At 38.3% G+C, this 24,020-nt stretch overlaps 3 protein-coding genes and 1 long non-coding RNA gene across 6 annotated transcripts in view; 3 read left to right on the top strand and 1 right to left on the bottom strand.

Annotated features, from left to right (window-relative positions):
* Positions 1-7,463, top strand: part of LOC113470454 — a 16,866-nt gene extending 9,403 nt beyond the window's left edge. For both annotated transcript variants that reach the window (XM_026828882.1, XM_026828881.1), the window contains one exon: positions 7,188-7,463. In XM_026828882.1, coding sequence (XP_026684683.1) covers positions 7,188-7,448 — 261 coding nt within the window. In that variant the 3' untranslated portion in view covers positions 7,449-7,463. The remainder of the gene's footprint in view (positions 1-7,187) is intronic.
* A 3,703-nt stretch (positions 7,464-11,166) lies between these two features.
* Positions 11,167-22,569, top strand: LOC113470453 (glycerol-3-phosphate acyltransferase 3-like; the record flags this gene model as incomplete). The annotated part of the gene is made up of 3 exons (XM_026828879.1): positions 11,167-11,187; positions 11,566-11,758; positions 22,480-22,569. Coding segments are annotated over exons 1-3 (304 nt in total), but the record flags the coding sequence as incomplete, so codon positions are not given.
* LOC113470455 lies at positions 14,048-16,091 on the top strand. Its single transcript, XR_003393502.1, has 2 exons — positions 14,048-15,386; positions 15,521-16,091. It is a non-coding gene; the product is annotated as an uncharacterized LOC113470455 (long non-coding RNA).
* LOC108253322 (glycerol-3-phosphate acyltransferase 3) lies at positions 18,898-19,872 on the bottom strand. Of its 2 annotated transcripts, XM_026828883.1 has the most exons (3): positions 19,762-19,872; positions 19,558-19,658; positions 18,898-19,076 (listed from the first exon to the last, which is right to left on the bottom strand). In XM_026828883.1, the coding sequence occupies exons 1-3, from the start codon at positions 19,819-19,821 to the stop codon at positions 18,989-18,991; spliced, it is 249 nt and encodes an 82-aa protein (XP_026684684.1). In that variant the 5' UTR covers positions 19,822-19,872; the 3' UTR covers positions 18,898-18,988. The 2 variants fall into 2 exon arrangements, with proteins under 2 accessions (XP_026684684.1, XP_017302571.2); XM_017447082.2 differs by lacking the exon at positions 19,762-19,872 and having other exon boundaries at positions 19,558-19,749.
* Positions 22,570-24,020: the final 1,451 nt, after the last annotated feature.

Here is a 24,020-nt window from a genome sequence, read left to right as displayed (position 1 = left end):
TTTTTTTTTTTTTTTCAATGAACCTTTAAAACCTTAACCTCGTTATTGTAACTTTATTACAATCAATATTGTAGAGGCAATATCTTTTTGTTTTTTTTTTTTTTTTTTTCAACGACCTCTAAACACCTTAACCTCGTTATTGTAACTATGTGGCACATTGTTTGATTTAGGGTTGAATGGTAGAGATTGCTTGGCAATAATTTCGCCCCTTGCTTGTAATTTTGTGTATTCTTGTGTAATGTAATTATAAAAAATAAAGAGTAAATAATAATAATTCAATTCGTATTACTTATTAAGCTTATTTCGGTCACTTGGTTTCGATCTCTAGAGCAGTGTTTTCTTAATTTAGTTCGGCCCGCGGAACCCTTTTCAAAAGGTGAACATCTCTTGCGGAACCCTGAACTTTCAAGATCCCACCCCCCTGATTATAAAAAAAAATACAACAGCCTAGTTGGCTGAAAGGTTAGTACGTCTGCCCTTTTCAAGTCGCCAGGTCGGCGGGTTAGATCACCCGCCAGCCTAGTTGGCTGAAAGGTTAAGCTAAACAGATAAAGTTTGTTCTCGGAACGTCTGGCTTTCCTCCTATCCTGTCATTCTTCTCTCTTCGATTTCGGGACGATAAGACCTTAGATGTTACAGTTCCCTCTATCAAACCTCTAAAAAAAGCTGTGTAAGATGAAATACCTAGTCTAAGATGGTCGTTTTGAAACTGCATTTTATCTAGTGTATGATTTTTCCAAAATATTTCGCGGAACCCTTGCCGTCAGCTTGCGGAACCCCTAGGTTCCGCGGAACATCAATTAAGAAACACTGCTCTAGAGGATACGAGTATGAGTAGATAAGTTTGTATTTAACTGAGATTTTTATCTTAGTTACTACACTTATTATATCCACTATATCACCGACTTCGTAACAGAACGAAAATCTTCTTCAGATTAACTTTGCTCAGATATTCTTCTAGACTCTAGAGTAAATTTGGTGTTTGGGTGATTCACCGAATGATAATGATACCCTCGCCTTGAAGAGAGGAATGTTCTTTCATTCCAGCTAGCTAACTTGCTATAAAATAGCTGCTACAACCAGATTGTAAAAGGAAATGTCCGTAGGAGTGATTGCCAAGTTTTGGTTCATTTGGTTTGCATATTTAATGCAGGGGTGAGTTGGTGATGGGTTTTGAAAATATTTGGCATTCTTTATAAGGTCATCCGGAAATATACATGTTTGCACCCATTAGTTGATTTAGGGTTGAATGGTAGAGATTGCCTTAGGCAATAATTTCGCCCCTTGCTTGTAATTTCTGTGTATTTTGTGTACATGTAATTGTAAACAATAAAGGGTAAATAATAATAATATCATCTCGTATTAACTTATTAAGCCTATTTTGGTCACTTGGTTTCGATCTCTAGATCTCTAGAGGATACGAGTATGAGTGGATAAGTTTGTATTTAACTGAGTTTTTTATCTTAGTTGACTTGGTAACAGAACGAAAATCTTCTTCAGATTAACTTTGCTCAGATATTCGAATCTTCTAGACTCTAGAGTAAATTTGGTGTTTGGGTGATTCACCGAATGATAATGATACCCTCGCCTTGAAGAGAGGAATGTTCTTTCATTCCAGCTAGCTAACTGGCTATAAGTAAACTACCTGATACAACCAAATTGTAAAAGGAAATGTCCGTAGGAGTGATTGCCAAGTTTGGTTCATTTGGTTTGCATATTTAATGTAGGGGTGAGTTGGTGGGGTTTGAAAATATTTGGCATTCTTTATAAGGTCATCCGGAAATACACATGTTTGCACCCATTAATTCTATCTATTGAGGAAATGAGAAATGGTAATTGGTTCATTGATTGATTGGTATGGTTTTGTGTTGGTAGACGAGCATGGTAGAAGGAATAGAGAATAGAGAGGTTGCTTATTAAGTTATTAAACATTTGAAATGCATTTTAGACCCGTCCTAGGTCCTAATTCAAGGTACTAATTCATACGGAATGCACTGTAGACCTAACTGTATAATACCCTATTTCCCTAAGGTAAAAATTATAATGGATTCAAAATTGAAATGGATTCTAAATTCATTGTAAGTAAACCTGTATACAAGTCCCTAATAAATTCGGAATGTATCCTAATTCAAGGTACTAATTCATACGGAATGCACTGTAGACCTAACTGTATAATACCCTATTTCCCTAAGGTAAAAATTATAATGGAATCAAAATTGAAATGGATCCTAAATCCATTGTAAGTAAACCTGTATACAAGTCCCTTATAAATTCGGAATGTGTTTTAGGCCCCTTATATCGCATAGTCCTCAATGAATTCCAAATAATCTATTGACCCATTCGATGTTATGAGGACACTTAATTTCCTTTATCCTATCCCAGCCCCTAATGTGACTGACGAAATGCCAAGTCGTCAGTCAAAGGGTTAACCTGTCTCGGAATCTATCAATACTCAGCATGCACCTCATTACGTATTTAAACATGACCTTTCTATTGCCCTCTTCTCTCTCTTTCTTCTCACACAAATGAGCTCTGATCTCGAAATTTGTCGCGACGACCTATGAACTCAAAGCGAGAAAGTTTTAGATAACACTTAAGTCGATAAATTCAGACCGGTTTTAGCGTTACTTGTGTTAAGCTACGCCGAGAAAGGCCAATAAATGGATGGGTGAACATTGTATTTTGAATAAAGGGAGAACGGGCTCTAGTCTTGATTTTAAATCATTACATGAAAGTAAATTCAAAAAATCAAATCAATAATAATAAACTGAATATTAAACAAATTAGGTAGGTAAGTACTGATTTTCTTTAATCACGATCGAATAAACTACGGGCTAAAAAAAACCCGGAGGGACGGACCCAGCTTGTTTTCCTTCCTTTCTTTCTCCCTATATCCGTAGAGGAGAAAGGACGAAATAGGAAGACTTCAAATTTGACAAACAAGTTTCAGACCTAGACACTTTTCCATTTGCGTGTCAAGTTTTGGGCCACTTGAATTCCGACCATGATCCCCCGGAATCGATCCCAGGACCTATGGTGTGTAAGCCGACCTCTCGGTCACGGAGATAACACATAGTAAGATAGGATAGGAGTTACACTAGACGTTATATTCTCAGTAGTTTCCTATCAGCTCCCTGTAGTTAATAATTTAATCCTTCTTGATAATGCACCGGTTCCCAAAGGACTACTTAGGAGCGCTGTCTGTATCAGACAGAGCATTGAATGCACTGTGTCAAGACTCCAGTTTAGAAGCTCTGAATTCCTTGACATCGGTATCTCAAAGACATTAATAGACCCTCATCGTCAGAACCTTTTCCCTGCCGCTTATCTGTCTGTAGATGGAAACTCTCATTTTTAGGAGTCGTCAGGGGCTCTTGAAGAAAAATCACTTCCAACAGCCCCTCTCTTGCTCGGTTGTCGCTCATCTGAAAATTTGAAAGAAAAAAAAAAGAGAAGAACATGAATAGCTCATTCCTAAAGGGGATTTAGCTAAAAATCACTACTTCAGAGTTCAGGGTTACATTACTCCGCAGTTGCTTTTATTTCGCCCCTATGTGGATACGCACAGATTGATGGAAAATAAACAATCCTTTACATAGTTAGTTCTTGATAGTTCTTATCTTAACGCCATGTGGTATGCGTTGATAGAAAGAGGAACGGTGAGATAAAAATTAACAGGGGCTCAATTTTTCAGTAATGGGTTGCTAACTTCGCGCCCTGTTTTTAGTCGAAACCGGTACAAATGGGCAGCCAGCCTTGTTGGCTTGGAAAATGATGGAATTCCGGATTTTCTGATTTTTTCATCATCATTACTTGGAAATAATGACATTACTAATGATTGTGTAAGGTACCTATTACAGATCCCTCTATGAAACATGTTACCCAAATAACAATTTGTTTTGTACGCTTTCTTCTGCTCTTCAGGATTCCAAACTACCCCGCAGTCGCTCTCTGGAAACTCTGAAACGAGAATTCGAACTGGCGGACTGTTTTGATTTTGTCAAAGTCGGTGTGGAAGCCATCATTGAAGATCAGGTCACGTCCAGATTTGAAGCCGAAGAATTGAAGGTGAATATTGTTCGATGTAAAGGTACATCCGATCAACATGACTAGAAAGTTCGAGTAAAAGCCTATACGAACTAAGTATAGGTGAGATCAGTGGATAAAAACAATAGTAATAGTGCTTATTTATACTGTTCAAAGCCCAGAATAGTTTTCAAAGGGATGAAAATTTCTCCGCCAGAAATGTATGTACGGAGTCAGCATTTCAATATCAGGTATTACTATTATTCTTCCATGTTCTATTTCTTCTCTTAACAAGTGTTGTCTATGTTCATGTTTCCAGTCGACATGTTATGCCAAGGGATCCCAGTTATTACTAGCGAATTTTTACAACCAAAATTAACGTCCCTTTAATTGAACCCTTTAACGTTTCTGCGCATATGCAGAAACGAGTTTTTGTCAGATTAATCAGATAACTTTAAATTGTAGTTCAATTAACGAGGCTCTAATTTTGGTTGCAAAAACTCGCTATATAGTATTATTATTTAAAAAAAAAAAAAAAGATTGCATTCCTTCGAGCACTATTCCATTTTTTATCCTAACAAGTTTCCTCTTTCTGTGTTGTTTCCCGTAGATCTTGGAAGGTAACGCGCCTGCCTTGTAAGCGCTAGGACCCGATTCCCGCCCGGGGCGAACCTTATCCGAAACAGATAAGGTTCGTTCTCGGAACGGCTCGCTTTCTCCTATCCTGTCTTCCTACTCTCGATTTCGTGACGATTAAAGCATTTTTGTTACAATTCTCTGATTCCCTCTCTCATCCTCATCTGCTTCTTTGGTGTCATATGGTTAACCATTTGTACGGCTGTAGTGGGATATGTACCCGAAGGTAAGTCCGTAGACATGGTATGCCAAAGAATGCCTGTTATTATTATTGACAAAGGCTGTATCTCGAACTGATTTTACATTCCTTCAAGGGTTAATGTCATATTCTCGAATAATGTTGAGGATAAAATGCCATACCTCGGCTGGGCTAGGATTGAACACACACCAGGCAAACGTACCCCGATCACCAGGCTAACGTCTTGACCAATACACCACCAAGGCAGGATTAAGTGATGCTATGATAGAAGCGCTGTCTGTATCAGACAGAGCATTGAATGCACTGTGTCACTAAGACCTAAGACTCCAGTTTAGAAGCTCTGAATTCCTTGACATCTGTATCTCAAAGACATTAATAGACCCTCATCGTCAGAACCTTTTCCCTGCCGCTTATCTGTCTGCACATGGAAACTCTCATTTTTAGGAGTCGTCAGGGGCTCTTGAAGAAAAATCACTTCCAACAGCCCCTCTCTTCCTCGGTTGTCGCTCATCTGAAAATTTGAAAGAAAAAAAAAAGAGAAGAACATGAATAGCTCATCCCTAAAGGGGATTTAGCTAAAAATCACTACTTCAGGGTTACATTACTCCGCAGTTGCTTTTATTTCGCCCCTATGTGGATCCATAGAGATTGATGGAAAATAAACAATCCTTTACATAGTTAGTTCTTGATAGTTCTTATCTTAACGCCATGTGGTATGCGTTGATAGAAAGAGGAACGGCGAGAGAAAAATTAACAGAGGCACAAGTTGTCAGTCATGGGTTGCTAACTTCGCGCCCTGTTTTAGTCGAAACCGGTACAAAATGGGCAGCCAGCCTTGTTGGCTTGGAAGGTAACGCGCCTGCCTTGTAAGCGCTAGGACCCGGGGCGAACCTTATCGGAAACAGATAAGGTTCGTTCTCGGAACGGCTCGCTTTCTCCTATCCTGTCCTCCTTCTCTCGATTTCGTGACGATTAAAGCATTTTTGTTACAATTCCCTGATTCCCTCTCTCGTTCTAAAAAGGCGCCCATGGCATGTACAGCTCCATTGTAAACAAAAATAACAATAATGACACAGTTAGCCCCTTACTACAGAATATGGTCCGATTTGCGAATTTATCATTGACCTTTGTGACGTCTGTTGCTTTTATCGAACAGATAAAGTCTACTTTGAGTGTACTATCAACAGAGACTAAAATATGAAAAAGCTATTGTTAATACAATATTATGATAAGGAGAATCTATTTCATACCCTATTTTGTTTCAAACCATATTTTTCATTATTTCATACGACCTTTTTTGGTTCAGTCGGTCACGTTCTTGCAGTATGCTCACTTTGACTTATTTGCTTGGAAAATATTCCAAACCCTACAAACCCTCTCTCGTTCTAAAAAGGCGCCCATGGCATGTACAGCTCCATTGTAAACAAAAATAACAATAATGACACAGTTAGCCCCTTACTACATAATATGGTCTGATTTGCGAACTTATCATTGACCTTTGTGACGTCTGTTGCCCTTTATCGAACAGATAAAGTCTACTTTGAGTGTACCATCAACAGAGACTAAAATATGAAAAAGCTATTGTTAATACAATATGATAAGGAGAATCTATTTCATACCCTATTTTGTTTCAAACCATATTTTTTATTATTTCATACGACCTTTTTTGGTTCAGTCGGTCACGTTCTTGCAACATGCTCACTTTGACTTATTTGCTTGGAAAATATTCCAAACCCTACAAACGCCAGAATAGTTTTCAAAGGGATGAAAATTTCTCCGCCAGAAATGTATGTACGGAGTCAGCATTTCAATATCAGGTATTACTATTATTATTCCATGTTCTATTTCTTCTCCTAACAAGTGTTGTCTTTCTATGTTCATGTTTCCAGTCGACATGTTATGCCAAGGGATCCCAGTTATTACTAGCGAATTTTTACAACCAAAATTAGCGTCCCTTTAATTGAACCCTTTAACGTTATTTGACGAAAACTAGTTTCTGCGCATATGCAGAAACGAGTTTTTGTCAAACTAGTCAGATAACTTTAAATTGTAGTTCAATTAACAAGGCTCTAATTTTGGTAGCAAAAACTCGCTAGTATTATTTTATTTTTGAGCTTTTGCATTCCTTCGAGCACTATTCCATTTTTTATCCTAACAAGTTTCCTCTTTCTGTGTTGTTTCCCGTAGACATGGTATGCCAAAGAATGCCTGTTATTATTATTGACAAAGGCTGTATCTCGAACTGATTTTACATTCCTTCAAGGGTTATTCAATACATGTTTTTATTTATTATCTTAACAATGTCTCCCTTTTTCTCTATTTCCAGTATGGCAAGGAATCCTTGGAAGGCCGCGTGCGGAGTCGCAAGTACTCTTCAGACGAGGAGAACTCGGAAACGGAGTCGGACCGCAACGGCCCCTCCCTGCGTGCAGGCCGCAGTCGGCCGGACATATCGCTCACCCCGGAGGCCGATAAAAGGCCACTAAGCAACGGAGGAACACATGTCATCAGCCGGGACGATTTGATTCTGGTCCCGGATCCCGGACAGAATATCAACAATAATCATTTGGACATACCGGTAAGTTAATAGGAATAGAGTATCGTTGCTAGACGTAGAGAAATTTCTCGTTTTCAAAGTCTGGTCTAGGGAATTTTTGGAAAAAGTTCAGGGATTTTTTTTTTAGCTGAATGTAAGATTTTTTTCTATCTGGCAACGCTAGAGTAGGGTCTTGGTGACCAAGGAGCTACCTATTCTGGGAGCTCAATGGTTGAACGCTCACCCAATAGTCAGAAGGTGGCGGCTTCGAATCCTTGGTAAGGCATGAAATTTTATCCTCAGGAAGTTGTTTGCATTTTTCTCGACATTAATCAAGAGGCTAGGCAACACAGCTCTGTGTTTGTAATCCGGGGTCCACTCATCTTCGTGAAGACAAGTGAGTTCCAAAGGAAACACTCACACCCGGGTCCACAATCTTAAGTTGAACTATTTGGACCACTGTTAATTGTTTTCATAAGTTATGTAAGTCATGTCGTACTTAGACCTCGATAAGTTCCTGAGATGTGTCCTACTTCGCTAGGTTCCTAGGATCACGGAATCGTTATCTGCCGCATTGTGAATAGAAATGACTCATACCTCGTGCTCGTCAGGACCCCACTGGACTTTGACAGACCTCTAACCTATATGCAAGTTCCACTTTCAATGTACTTAGCTCGTCTTAGTTCAATAGATCTCACAGGTCAAATAGCAGTGGGTTCGAAATTTTGAACTTTAGTTTCCGTGATTCCTGGTAGGAAGTAGGAAGCATAAAATGACCCCAAATGTCCGTTTACACTGCACGAATTTTTCTTCGACCGAAGGTACAATTTTTTCGATTTTTTTCTTCTTTGGCAGTGTGAACACACATGCATTTGTATACGCTTCACGAGAAAAAAAAAAAATCGTTTCTTGAATCTTGCAGTGTGAACTGACCTGGGAGTTGAGATAGCATCGCTACAGCTAAAGCTAATGTACAAAATTCCATAGGCATTGGACATGGTCGATCATAAAATTGTTTTCACTTTAGAACGCCATCCACGCCATACGCCAGTGTTTACATAATTCTAGAGAGTTCCGTCACAACACAAGGACATAATGCAATACATAATGATCGGCCTATCATCATTGACTATCTGTTCTCAACATAGGGCTCCATCAGGGGAAGGCCGTTTGTAGGATTAGGAGGAAATTTGGTAGGTACTGAAGACATTCAAACCCCAAGTATGCATTGGCAGGTTGCATTTTAGGTTCGTCCAGTGACATTCATGAAAAACGTTCAAAAAATGATGAGACTGTAAATCTCTCCTAAGTAAATCATTGTGCTTTTCTATACTGTCCCAATAGTTCTAAAGACAATTTATCCCAGTAGTGTCCTACTTAGACTATTGATGTCATATTTTAGGGTTGAATGGTAGAGATTGCCTTAGGCAATAATTTCGCCCCTTGCTTGTAATTTTTGTGTATTTTGTGTACATGTAATTATAAAAAATAAAGAGTAAATAATAATAATATCTCGTATTAACTTATTAAGCCTATTTTGGTCACTTGGTTTCGATCTCTAGAGCAGTGTTTCTTAATTAGTTCGGCCCGCGGAACCCTTTTCAAAAGGTGAACATCTTTGCGGAACCCTGAACTTTCAAGATCCCACCCCCCTTATTATAAAAATACAACAGCCTAGTTGGCTGAAAGGTTAGTACGTCTGCCTTTCAATCGCCAGGTCGCGGGTTAGATTTGATTCTGGTCCCGGATCCCGGACAGAATATCAACAATAATCATTTGGACATACCGGTAAGTTAATAGGAATAGAGTATCGTTGTTAGACGTAGAGAAATTTCTCGTTTTCGAAGTCTGGTCTAGGGAATTTTTGGAAAAAGTTCAGGGATTTTTTTTTTAGCTGAATGTAAGAATTTTTTCTATCTGGCAACGCTAGAATAGGGTCTTGGTGACCAAGGAGCTACCTATTCTGGGAGTATGTCATATTCTCGAATAATGTTGAGGATAAAATGCCATACCTCGGCTGGGCTAGGATTGAACACACACCAGGCAAACGTACCCCGATTCCATACCCCGATCACCAGGCTAACGTCTTGACCAATACACCACCAAGGCAGGATTAAGTGATGCTATGATAGATGGTACTGGTACTCAAATTGTTATTTTAATTGATATGTCAACATCAGCTAATCGGATACCTATACAAAGGTCGAGATACTCAAAAAGTTATTTTGATTGATATGTCAACATCAGATATGCAAAGGTTGAGACACACTTGAACGTTAGGTAAAGAGCAAATAATAGGTTTATGTCCACACTAATGCCATTCAAGAGGACGTGCTACGGTATTAGCTAATGACCTATTAGCGGTGTATTAGCTATCTTTTATCGGTGTATTAGTTAATGAATTATTCATAACCCATAACACGTCTACTTGAGTTTGTCTCCATAGGGACATATTAAGTCAACATTTGCAGTTGCATTTGGGTTTCGGAATGTCCTTTCCTGTGTCAAATTGCACCGAAAAGTCAATCAATTGCACCCAAAGTCAGAAATCAGTGTCGTTAAAAGTAGGTATATGAAAAAGTTAAAAATTGATCCAAAAATTCCATGTCATAACACTTTATATGAATCATGTCCTACGTACGTCAATTATAATGCCGTCACCCATCATCCATCCCTATTCCCTTCTTAATATTCCTCACTGAGTGCACCCAGAAATAAAAGTAAAGAAAAAAAAAATGACCTCGTCAGAAATGAAGCCCGGACCTTCTTCGTCCTAGGTCAGTGAGATGACTGTGTAAAATGAAGTTTTTACTGTTGTAATTACTAGTATGGATAGTAAAGTTCTTACTATTGTAATTACTACTGTCCACAATAAAGTCCTCACTACTTATTGTCAAACTAAATACAGAGTGTTCGAAAAGTCTTGGAACCCCTGAATATTTATTGAACGGCCAAAGATTAGAATCTGAAATTTAGGGTAGTGTTTTCCAGATTCTCACCTTTAGCTGTTCAAAAATATCCAGGGGTTCCTAGACTTTTCGAACACTCTGTATAGCTTCCAAGACGAGACACAATACCTTGATTGTATTTTTTTCATCGTACTAATGACTTTCATGAACATGTCTTCTTCTGAATGATATTTACATACGTTCTATCAAGGATAATATTTATAATGGGCTGTGATACTAGCATTACTAGCGATAGTTATAGAAGCACCCGTCAATTGACTATTTATTTTGTTTAACAACCATTAACTGTTGTGAGAGAGTTATACACTGATTTCATGGTGTCAGTGTCTATAAATAGGATCTGTTAATTGTTGATTAATTTCACGAAAAAGAATATGTTGTAAAATTATGATAGAAAAGCACCAAAGTCCCCTGTCCTTAAATTGCTCAAAATGATGAAGAAAATTCGTAAGGTATGAGTTGGAAACTTTGCGGGCAATCGTGTCAATTGCCGTATAAGTAGGGCCATCGATTACAATAAACGTTCTCTGTCACTGCGGCCTGGCCTGGTTTGTGACTTTCCCTTTGAAGATATTAGGTTGTACTCATTCGAATCATCTGTTGCCATTTCTCCTAGCCTGTCCTCTCTTCAATTTTGGTACGTTAAGACCTCCGCTGTTGTGAGAGAGTTATACACTGATTTCATGGTGTCAGTGTCTATAAATAGGATCTGTTAATTGTTGATTAATTTCACGAAAAAGAACGTGTTGCAAAAATATGATAGAAAAGCTCCAAAGTCCCCTGTCCTTAAATTGCTCGAAATGATGAAGAAAATTCGTAAGGTATGAGTTGGAAACTTTGCGGGCAATGGTGTCAATTGCCGTATAAGTAGGGCCATCGATTATAATAAACGTTCTATGTCACTGCGGCCTGGTTAGAACTTTCGTGACTTTCCCTTTGAAGATATTAGGTTGTACGCATTCGAATCATCTGTTGCCATTTCTCCTAGAGCCTGTCCTCTCTTCAATTTTGGTACGTTAAGACCTCCGCTCTTACAGTTCCCTCTATCTCCTTGCGGCAAATGAGAGGGCAATTTACGTCTCAAATTACTGGGGAAGAAAGATTTGATGAGAAAGAAGAGGACACGGAAAGTAAGTTCCCTCTATGAAACATGTTACCCAAATAACAATTTGTTTTGTACGCTTTCTTCTGCTCTTCAGGATTCTCTGTGTCCCTCTCAGATCGGGCAAAGGCACGGCGGGTTCCTGGGTATTCTCCAGCGAGCTCTGGCTCGGGCCTCGCCTCACATTTGGTTCGAACGCTCCGAAGTCAAGGACCGTGAGGCTGTCACCAAACGACTTCGCCAGCATGTATCCACGCCGAATAACCCGCCCATCCTGATCTTTCCGGAGGGTAAGTGTATTTTTCTTTTTTTTTTTAAGATGAGTGTTTCACCGTCGTTTTTATTTCTTAGCAATGAAACAACCGCTACATTAGACGCATGTGAACTGTGTCGTGGTAGACCTGAGACTTGACCTCTACCAAGTAATAATTTTCCAACAAACAATTCCCGAACTTTCCCAACAAAGTTTTGTTTGGTCCGCCACAAGCCAGGAGACGGGATTTTTTTTTTTTTTTTTTTTTTTAATTTTGTCGAATTTTCCACAACCATATCTTTCCAAAGAATTTTATCTCCAGCTTTATATTTTTCCATACTTTTAACTTAATCCCTCTTTTTAACCAACCTCAGTGGTGCAGTGGTTAGCACGGTGGACTTTGAATCTGGAGATTGGTGGTTCGAGTCCAAGTCATGTCATAAAATTTAGCGTAGTATATCAAGCGGGGAACGACATTCGTGACAAGCATTTATGCTTAACACAATTAAAATTCCTTTAATCCCCCCTTTTATGTGATCTTTTCTGTAATTTCTAGTCTCTTTCTGTGATCTTTGTGTTCGGTGAACCTCTTTGAGACTGTTTTGATTTTGTCAAAGTCGGTGTGGAAGCCATCATTGAAGATCAGGTCACGTCCAGATTTGAAGCCGAAGAATTGAAGGTGAGTATTGTTCGATGTAAAGGTACATCCACACTATGTCGATCAACATGACTAGAAAGTTCGAGTAAAAGCCTATACGAACTAAGTAGGTGAGATCAGTGGATAAAAATAATAGTAATATTGCTTATTTATCATGTTCAAATAGGACTAAAGAGGCCCTTTATCCTAGCAGTAGGCCCTTTATCACTACTATCATTGTGGCTAAATCATCAGACAATGTTGAGAATAAAATCCCATACCTCGTCTGAGATTGAACATATGCCTTCCCGATTACCAGATGAGCGTCTTGACCATTACACCACAATGTAAAACGGAACACATATAAAAGTCTTCAAAAGCTTTTTAACTAGAAAAAGCAAAAGAGAAAAAGATTGAAAAGAAGAAAATTTATTCTAATTTTATTTGTCCTGATCATCAGACAATGTTGAGAATAAAATCCCATACCTCGTCTGAGATTGAACATATGCCTTCCCGATTACCAGATGAGCGTCTTGACCATCACACCACAATGTAAAACGGAACACATATAAAAGTCTTCAAAAGCCCCTTTTTAACTAGAAAAAGCAAAAGAGAAAAAGATTGAAAAGAAGAAAATTTATTCTAATTTTATTTGTCCTGATTATCAGTCTAATTTTATTTATTTGTCTAATTTCAATTTTATTTGTTCATTTCAGTCATGGAATCTCCTCACTCGTACCAATAGAGTGTACGAGTTCATTTCGTGGAAAATCACGTTCATTTGGATGATTGGCTTTTTCGTGCGGTACTTCTTTCTGTTTCCACTCAGATTCCTCATCTGCTTCTTTGGTGTCATATGGTTAACCATTTGTACGGCTGTAGTGGGATATGTACCCGAAGGTAAGTAAAAATCCATTAACGACTCCGGTCGGGTATTCGGGTAGAAGACAATAAAGTCCTTCGGGTAGAAGACAATGTATCATTGCTAAAGTATGAATTTTATTTGTGGTAAATCAGAAAGCATCTTCACAACTTTTGTGGGTATCACAACACAATTAAGTTCCTCGCTTATTGCTGATTCCCATATATCATCAATCTTTTTACCCTGGTAATGCCACCACTGGTAGCTACTAGATAAAAGCTCACGTTGTTCTCACGAATCTGAGTGCATCCCGAGAACAGAGCCAAAAAAAAATTCAAGCTACAAGGCTGGTGTGATACTCATGGAACACACACAAAGGCAACAGAACACATGCAAGGAACGTGATTTTCCAGGAAAAATTTTCAAAGATTTTCCAGGAAAAATTTCCCTAGCATTTCAAACTTACATCATTCTTTATTTACCTTGAAATTCCTATTACATTTTCTATTCACGTGCTAAACTTTGAACCAGTAAGGGCACTGTTCTAGTCATTCTAGGGCGCTGCTCTGGAACAGTGCTTCTCAAAGTTGTTGAAACTTTTCAAGAGTCCTATCTTTCCACGTCATTATTATATCAGGTTTATATTTGGCAATCTACTTAGCTTGTTGAACGCCGGAAGCGTTCTCTACCATCTAACCCTTAGAGCTCCATTATTATGTGGTCAAATTCTCAAATAAATGAGAATAAAATTCCATGCCTCGGCTGAGATCGAACCCACGCTGTTTACCAGGCGAGCGTCTTGACCACTACGCCACCGAGGCTAGATGTGTCTGATGTATATCACGTTTAAATACAGGACGCGAGAGAAGTGTAGGAACAGTGACAAGCATTCTTACGCAACACAATCCTAAATACCATATCAGTAATCAGATAATATCTCTACTTTACAAACTTCAAATTAAATTGATCCCAAGGGCAAAGCAATGCCTAAACCCTTGACAAATGGAGTGTGTCTAAAGGCATGTGATGTGTTCCAATCCACTTCTTTCTACGATATGATCTGTATCTGATTCAAGGACCTACTGTTCTCTGTACAATGAAATAATAATAAATAATTTAAAACATTTACGAGTATGACCTCAAAATAGCCACCATCAATGTGGAAAAAAGCTGTGGATTCCTAGAAATGAACTGTTGCTACACTTTTCTCTTGCACTGTACCCTTTAGTATAATATATTGACCTAGTCATGTGAAGATGGCACGAGAGAAAGAGAGAGTGAGAGAGATAACTACTGTGACAATCAGTGAATTGAAGGAGGGAAGGGGTGGTTATAAGAGAGAGGGAGACCTTTTTTCATTGAAAAAGAAATTTTGTTAAAATTGGAAAAGGCAGGTACCTAAAATGGATGAAATTGGGGGTATCCAGTTATTACTTGAACATTACCCAGTTATAGTTATTCCTTTAAAAAATACCCTGGTAATCCAGGTATTCAATTATTCAAGCAAAATCCTATTATCCTAATAAGGCCCAACTCAAACCATCACTTTACTGGGAAATTTGAGACCTTTTTTAGTACCCTTGTGAATCCTGTCCAAATATTTTGCAGTTATTATCCCTCCATCTATTCTGCCCCTTCCACTCCCGGTTTTGTCATTAATGTTATTTTATTTCCCGGGGGACAGTCCCTCTAAATTAATATTCCCTCACTTTTTTTATTAATTTTATTGTTATTAGTTTTTAGAATCTTATGTATAGAATGTGTTCATAACTGCTACGAAAGATAGCACCCTAAGTGCTTATAATAAAGGAAACGAGACACTTTTGGTGTTTTTTTTTTCCATTCGGAAACTGAGACAATTTGCCCTCTTCTGAAGCTCATTTTCCCTCTCTTAAAGGAAAATACGGTTAGTTCAACCACTTTGTGGCTTGGAAGAGCCATTGGAAATCCAAGATGCTGTGTTAGCAACCATCGAAATTCTTGTGTCTCCTTTTCCGAAAACACACTTTTTCTTACAGCTGAAAATTAATTTGTGCTTCTAGACAATTGTGAGTCATATACTAGGGATTGTCTTTCGTACAGTTGTCACAAGTTTTGTTATTTAATTTTGTAATCTCAAGTTTTTCTGGACCTTGTTTCAAATATTGAAGTCTTTTTTACCGCTAGGTAATGTTTTCTTTTGTCTCCAAACTGGGTATACTGTATTTAACGTACAGTTGTCACAAGTTTTGTTATTTAATTTTGTAATCTCAAGTTTTTCTGGACCTTGTTTCAAATATTGAAGTCTTTTTTACCGCCAGGTAATGTATTCTTCTGCCTCCTTACTGGGTATACTGTATTTATTTTTTCAATGTTTAATTATTTCTTACTTATGTATACTTCTTTTGCTGTAGTCAACTGCTTATAATGCTTATGAAAAGACCTCTTCGAAGTAGGCAGCTCAGCTTAATCATAAGTTTTTCTCTTGGACATTTGGATAAAGTATTCTGCAAGGTGGAGCTCTTTTGTTGTATAATAAGAAGTCTCGGTGCCAAAGTTACTTTTTCGCTAATTGAAGATCTTGTTTGAATAGATTATATGATTATGAACGTCGAAAACAAATTTGGTACTTCGGCTTCGACAAATTTAAAACCCTGAAAATTGGCAGCCTTTCCCACGTTACCTACCTAATTATTTTCATCAAGAAGTACAACATATATTTTTGATTTGTAAATATCAGTTATTTTTTCTCTTCTTCTTTGAAACAAGACCTTCGTTAAACTTGTGTTGAAAGAATGTTTAGTCCTTATTTTTGTACACTTTTATTATTTATTTTAGCTTTTTTAAGATTTTAAACCCTTATAATTATAAAAGAGGATATTCTTCCACGTAAGATTAAGCTATCCCCTGTTAGCTTAGTGCCAAAAGTCTAAAGCCTGATTCACACTATAGTGCCAGTCAAGGTCCAGTCACGGTCCGGTAACGGTCCGATCAAAAGATTGAGTATCCTGCAAAGACTTATTGTCTAGCTTCAATCAATATATCTTTCACCAAATCTTCTCTTAACTTCTCAAACTCGCAATCATAGGACATTTTGTTCAGCACAGCTACATAATTCTCAACGGACTCACCCTCCTGTTGATCTCTTGTAAAGAACTTATGTCTAACATAAGTTAGATTCTTTTTCGGAACAAAATGATCAGTGAGCTTGGAAATGACTTCTTCTAACTGCAAAGACTTATTGTCTAGCTTCAATCAATATATCTTTCACCAAATCTTCTCTTAACTTCTCAAACTCGCAATCATAGGACATTTTGTTCAGCACAGCTACATAATTCTCAACGGATTCACCCTCCTGTTGATCTCTTGTAAAGAACTTATGTCTAACATAAGTTAGATTCTTTTTCGGAACAAAATGATCAGTGAGCTTGGAAATGACTTCTTCTAACTGCAAAGACTTATTGTCTAGCTTCAATCAATATATCTTTCACCAAATCTTCTCTTAACTTCTCAAACTCGCAATCATAGGACATTTTGTTCAGCACAGCTACATAATTCTCAACGGATTCACCCTCCTGTTGATCTCTTGTAAAGAACTTATGTCTAACATAAGTTAGATTCTTTTTCGGAACGAAATGATCAGTGAACTTGGAAATGACTTCTTCTAACTGCAAAGACTTATTGTCTAGCTTATCATTTAAGCCAAAAGAATTGAAGATATGCAGACACTCCTCTCCTATCAGATGAAGGAACATAGCTACCTGCTTTTCCGGCGCGGCGTTATCATGGCCGTTTGCTCGTAAAAATATTGTAAACCGTTGCAACCATAGCTTCCAAGCATCCGCCGCATCTCCATCCCCATTGACAAGCAGAGGAGGTAAAGCTTTCACTTCTGACACCATGTTGAGTTGGAGTTCTAATGTAGTAAGAAAAGATCACTTTGAAAATAGAACATTGGAACGAATTTATTTTGTGTAGACTCACCAGAGTGAAAATCAAGACTCGAGATTGAATCAATTCACTCTAGCCAATATTGGATATTGGAAAAACGAAATACACTGGTTCGAAACCACCATCATACACAACACCTAAAGTATATCCTTTCCTTCAATCTAAGCAACTGGGGTGCTATCTTTCGTAGCAGTTATGAACACATTCTATACATAAGATTCTAAAAACTAATAACAATAAAATTAATAAAAAAGTGAGGGAATATTAATTTAGAGGGACTGTCCCCCGGGAAATAAAAAAATAACATTAATGACAAAACCGGGAGTGGAGGGGGCAGAATAGATAGAGGGATAATAACTGCAAAATATTTGGACAGGATTCACAAGGGTACTAAAGAAGGTCTGAAATTTCCCAGTAAACTGATGGTTTGAGTTGGGCCTTATTAGGATAATAGGATTTTGCTTGAATAATTGAATACCTGGATTACCAGGGTATTTTTTAAAGGAATAACTATAACTGGGTAATGTTTGAGTAATAACTGGATACCCCCAATTTCATCCATTTTAGGTACCTACCTTTTTCCATTTTAGCAAAATTTCTTTTTCAATGAAAAAAAGGTCTCCCTCTCTCTTATAACCACCCCCTCCCTCCTTCAATTCACTGATTGTCACAGTAATTATCTCTCTCTCACTCTCTTTCTCTCACTTGCCATCTTCACATGACTAGGTCAATATATTATACTAAAGGGTACAGTGCGAGAGAAAAGTGTAGGATCAGTTCATTTCTAGGAATCCACAGCTCTTTTTTCCACATTGATGGTGGCTACTTTGAGGTCATACTGGTATATGTTTTAAATTATTTATTATTATTTCATTGTACAGAGAACAGTAGGTCCTTGAATCAGAAACAGATCATATCGTAGAAAGAAGTGGATTGGAACACATCACATGCCTTCAGGCACACTCCAGTTGTCAAGGGTTTAGGCATTGTGCTTTGGCCTTGGGATCAATTTAATTTGAAGTTTGTAAAGTAGAGATATTATCTAATTACTGATATGATATGGTGTTCAGGATTGTGTTGCGTAAGAATGCTTGTCACTGTTCCTACACTTCTCTCGCGTCCTGTATTTAAACGTGATATACATCAGACACATCTATGTCTGAGAATGAAAACCCTCCTATCCTAAAAAAAAAAAAAAATGTTTCATCGCCGTTTTTATTTTGTATCAACAAATCAACTGCTACATTAGACTCGTGTGGTCTTTGTCGTAGCATGTCCATCCTGAAAACCCTCGTATAAAAAAAAAAAAAAAAAAAAATGTTTGATCGTCGTTTTTATTTTGTATCAACAAAACAACTGCTACATTAGACTCGTGTGGTCTTTGTCGTAGCATGTCCATCCCGTAGTATGTAGGTACCTATCTCATGAGATGGGCGATAACACAATACAGAATTTTGCCCATAACTTTTATACGAAATACTCAACCACACTGGGAATTTAGCAGTATAAAGGTGTGTCCGCAAGTAGTCGGCGGCCGATGTCCATCCCGTAGTATGTAGGTACCTATCTCATCAGATGGGCGATAACACAATACACAATTTTGCCCATAACTTTTATACGAAATACCCAACCACACTGGGAATTCAGCAGTATAAAGGTGTGTCCACAAGTAGTCGACGGCCGTGAATCGATGGCCGGTCGAAAATGAACAGATTCGAAGGTTTTCATTCTCACACATCGATCTATAGGTGGTATCAGGGCTGGCTTTACAAAGCTCATCAGATAGCCCCTAGCTTCAGGGCCAATATGAAGCTTGTAGCACCAGGGCCGGACGGTTATCATTCAACTTTGAGTCTCTTGCTGAACTCTTCTTGTTGTCGCTCTTTCCATTCAGGCTTGGGCTTCATTCGTTTCAACTGTCCGTCCCTGAGAAGAAAAGAAAATTGAAGCTGTTAAACATCATGAAACATGTGAAACTTCAATGTTTACTTACTCATGCAAAGAATTTGGTAATTTAATTGTCCTACAAGCGTCCCAATATTTGTTCCTACAACATCACTCCTAGATTCGAAACTTGAATATAAGCCAGGAGTGACCATAACGTGGCGGTTGCCGAAGGTAAGGTTAGTGGCCACCTCTGATATAAACAGACACTGAGAGATAGAAATATTCACTAATCTTGATGAAAGGGACAGCAAAATTGACTTCTGCTTCACAGAAGTTCAGGAGGTAAGGTTAGTGGCCACCTCTGATATAAACAGACACTGAGAGATAGAAATATTCACTAATCTTGATGAAAGGGACAGCAAAATTGAGTTCTTCTTCTTCTTCTTCTTCTTCACAGAAGTTCAGAAGTGGTTTGATTGGGTTCGAGTGTATGGTTACTATATGGGTACTTTGTTCTTACCACATGAGATCGACCAGACCGCCCTGTTTGGAGATGGCTCGCTTCACCCGGCTGGCAAACTCGACGGCATTCTCTCCCTGACCTTGAAACATGGGCGGCAAATACCACACATCCGCCACGATGGCCCATGAGGTCATCATCATGTAGAGGTAATGGGTCATCGAGTACTTGCTCGAATTCCAGAAGGCGTCCCCGAAGCGGCAAATACCACACATCCGCCACGATGGCCCATGAGGTCATCATCATGTAGAGGTAATGGGTCATCGAGTACTTGCTCGAATTCCAAAAGGCGTCCCCGAATCTTGGATCATACTGGAATAGAGAATGAAGGTAAACGTTAGAAAATGGACAACATGGATTCGAAGGACAAAATTTGTGGCTGAGTATTAGGGTAGGAACACACTATTAACACGTCACACTACTAACACGTTCAAAATTTTCCCAATTTTTTGTAGGTTTGAAAAAAAGGGGGGGAAACCCCCATTTTAAAAAAAAAAAAAAAAAAAAAAAAAAACCTTAGAGCTCCATTATTATGTGGTCAAATTTTCAAATAAATGAGAATAAAATTCCATGCCTCTGCTGAGATCGAACCCACGCTGTTTACCAGGCGAGCGTCTTGACCACTACGCCACCGAGGCAGTATAGTTGCTAATCAAGAGATCTCGTTATTCATAACCCATAACACGTCTACTTGAGTTTGTCTCCATAGGGACATATTAAGTCAACATTTGCAGTTGCATTTGGGTTTCGGAATGTCCTTTCCTGTGTCAAATTGCACCGAAAAGTCAATCAATTGCACCCAAAGTCAGAAATCAGTGTCGTTAAAAGTAGGTATATGAAAAAGTTAAAAATTGATCCAAAAATTCCATGTCATAACACTTTATATGAATCATGTCCTACGTACGTCAATTATAATGCCGTCACCCATCATCCATCCCTATTCCCTTCTTAATATTCCTCACTGAGTTATTCATAACCCATAACACGTCTACTTGAGTTTGTCTCCATAGGGACATATTAAGTCAACATTTGCAGTTGCATTTGGGTTTCGGAAAGTCATTTCCTGTGTCAAATTGCACCGAAAAGTCAGTCAATTGCACCCAAAGTCAGAAATCAGTGTCGTTAAATATGAAAAAGTTAAAAATGGATCCAAAAATAAATTCCATGTCATAACACTTTATATTAATCATGTCCTACGTCAATATTATAATGCCGTCACCCATCACCCATCCCTATTCCCTTCTTAATATTCCTCACTGAGTGCACCCAGAAATAAAAGTAAAGAAAAAAAAAATGACCTCGTCAGAAATGAAGCCCGGACCTTCTTCGTCCTAGGTCAGTGAGATGACTGTGTAAAATGAAGTTTTTACTGTTGTAATTACTAGTATGGATAATAAAGTTCTTACTATTGTAATTACTACTGTCCACAATAAAGTCCTTGAAATGAAGCCCGGACCTTCTTCGTCCTAGGTCAGTGAGATGACTGTGTAAAATGAAGTTTTTACTGTTGTAATTACTAGTATGGATAGTAAAGTTCTTACTATTGTAATTACTACTGTCCACAATAAAGTCCTCACTACTTATTGTCAAACTAAATACAGAGTGTTCGAAAAGTCTTGGAACCCCTGAATATTTATTGAACGGCCAAAGATTAGAATCTGAAATTTAGGGTAGTGTTTTCCAGATTCTCACCTTTAGCTGTTCAAAAATATCCAGGGGTTCCTAGACTTTTCGAACACTCTGTATAGCTTCCAAGACGAGACACAATACCTTGATTACCCCTGAATATTTATTGAACGGCCAAAGATTAGAATCTGAAATTTAGGGTAGTGTTTTCCAGATTCTCACCTTTAGCTGTTCAAAAAATTTCCAGGGGTTCCTAGACTTTTCGAACACTCTGTATAGCTTCCAAGACGAGACACAATATCTTGATCGTATTTTTTTCATCGTACTAATGACTTTCATGAACATGTCTTCTTCTGAATGATATTTACATACGTTCTATCAAGGATAATATTTATAATGGGCTGTGATACTAGCATTACTAGCGATAGTTATAGAAGCACCCGTCAATTGACTATTTATTTTGTTTAACAACCATTAACTGTTGTGAGCTGGCTTTCTCCTATCCTGTCTTCCTTCTCTCTTCGATTTCGGGACAATAAGACCATAGCAGTTACAATTCCCTCTGTCAAACCTCTTCAAAAAAAAATCAAATCAATTATTTTAGCCAGCCTGCCTTGTAAGATCTAGATCGTGATTCCCGCCCGAGACGAACTTTATCCTAAACAGATAAAGGTAGAAACACTCTACTATCACGTCACGTGAGCTCATGCTCATGGGGAGTCAGAAAGATGTAGTTCAAAGTTTTCCCATAATATTGTAGGTAATTTTGTATATGATAGCCACACTGCCCTCACGTCACATGAGCTCAATTGACGTGATGGTAGTGTAGCTGTCCTGAACAAAATTTCCTACAATAAATTGGGAAAATTTTGAACTACATCTTTCTGACTCTCCATGACTTCACGTGACGAGATTAGAGTGTGTTTTTAATGTGTCATTGTGAAGCCCTGAAGATGGAGGGAGCCTCTCCGAAACATGTAGGCGTATAATTGAAATTGAATCATAAGTTTTTGAAGTTCTGTATAATACAGTGCATTCATAAAGTCCTCCCCCCATCATTATTTTTGAACCGATGAATCACAAACAGGGGGTTCTTATTTAAGATTTTAAAGTTGGCCCCCCTGGGGCCGACCCTGAAAAAGTCACTGAATTTTTACATAGCCTATAAGAAACTAGAGGTAAATATAGGCTTGCATACAAAATTTCAGGTTTCTAAATTCTTCGGTTCAAAAATTAAGGTGGGGGGGGGACTTTGTGAATGCACTGTATGTATACTTTTTGGTTCTCCTTTTCAAGGTACGTGTATTAACAACACCAGTGTGATGCAGTTCAAGAAGGGCAGCTTCGAGGTGGGCAGTGTCATTTATCCGGTAGCTATAAAAGTAAGTACTGTGATAATATCTATGTCATACATAAATCAATTATTTTAGCCAGCCTGCCTTGTAAGATCTAGATGGTGATTCCCTCCCGAGACGAACATTATCCTAAACAGATAAAGGTAGAAACACTACTATCACGTCACGTGAGCTCATGCTCATGAAGAAGGGCAGCTTCGAGGTGGGCAGTGTCATTTATCCGGTAGCTATAAAAGTAAGTACTGTGATAATATCTATGTCATACCTAAATCAAATCAATTATTTTAGCCAGCCTGCCTTGTAAGATCTAGGTCGTGATTCCCTCCCGAGACGAACTTTATCCTAAACAGATAAAGGTAGAAACACTATGACGTTGTACTCATACTGTTTTGTATATCATGTACAATAAAAATTATAAATACTATCACGTCACGTGAGCTCATGCTCATGGGGAGTCAGAAAGATGTAGTTCAAAGTTTTCCCATAATATTGTAGGTAATTTTGTATATGAATAGCCACACTGCCCTCACGTCACATGAGCTCAATTGACGTGGTAGTAGTGTAGCTGTCCTGAACAAAATTACCTACAATAAATTGGGAAAATTTTGAACTACATCTTTCTGACTCTCCATGTTCTCACCTGACGAGATTAGAGTGTGTTTTTGGAGCGTTCGAACCAAATGTGAGGCGAGGCCCGAGCCAGAGCTCGCTGGAGAATACCCAGGAACCCGCCGTGCCTTTGCCCGATCTGAGGAGAGGGACACAGGATTAGAATAAAAATAGTGCTCATTTATACTGCTCGCGTGCTCGCACAGGACTGAAAAGTCCCTTCATTCCAACAGTAGGCTACTACTATTATTGTGGTCAAATTCTCAAATTATATTAAGGATAAAGTTCCAAGCCTCGGCTGGGATTGAACCCACGCCCTCCTGTTTACCAGGCGAGCGTCTTGACCACTACACCACCGAGGAAATTTTCCAAGATATATATATTTTTTACTTTCTATTACTACAGTAACTAGTAATGGAAGTATTGCAATCGGTCCAAATTTTCAAAATCGGGAAATGGTTGGAAATATCCGTTTTTTTTTTTTTTTTTTTTTATCTCTGGATTTGGTAAACAGTTATGTAGTATGTATAGGTACCTACCTATGTTCTGACAGGTGCCTTGAATCTTTTCTTTTTCTAAGCCACTCCACGACAAGTCAAGTCCACGGGTTTGATTCCCACCCGAGGAGTATTTTATCCTCAACAGATAAGGCCCGTTCTCAGAACGGCTGCTTTTCGGGACGGTAAGACCTTAGCAGTTACAGTTCTCTCTGTCAAATCTCTTAAAAATGGAGGACGATCCCCTGAAGGGCCCTCGAAGATCTGATGAAGCAAACAAAATCTACTTACGAAAATTTTCTTTCGGTACCTATAGTTCATCCAGATCAATGTGACAGCAATGAGTCATCAACCCAAAATGAAGGAACCAATCAGA

The sequence above is a fragment of the Diaphorina citri genome, unplaced genomic scaffold, assembly GCF_000475195.1.
Source record: "Diaphorina citri unplaced genomic scaffold, Diaci psyllid genome assembly version 1.1 scaffold1587, whole genome shotgun sequence".
Lineage (NCBI taxonomy): Eukaryota > Metazoa > Arthropoda > Insecta > Hemiptera > Psyllidae > Diaphorina > Diaphorina citri.
Note: the sequence above shows the minus strand (reverse complement) of the source record. Positions and strands in the feature narration are given on the sequence as shown.

Coding starts and splice junctions, on each gene's coding strand:
- LOC108253322 (XM_026828883.1), bottom strand. CDS start 19,821: ATGACCCATTACCTCTACATGATGATGACCTCATGGGCCATCGTGGCG. Junction 19,659..19,761: donor TCGTGGCGGATGTGTGGTAT/TTGCCGCTTCGG, acceptor GATGTGTGGTAT/TTGCCGCCCATGTTTCAAGG. Junction 19,077..19,557: donor GGTCTGGTCGATCTCATGTG/GTAAGAACAAAG, acceptor TTTTCTTCTCAG/GGACGGACAGTTGAAACGAA.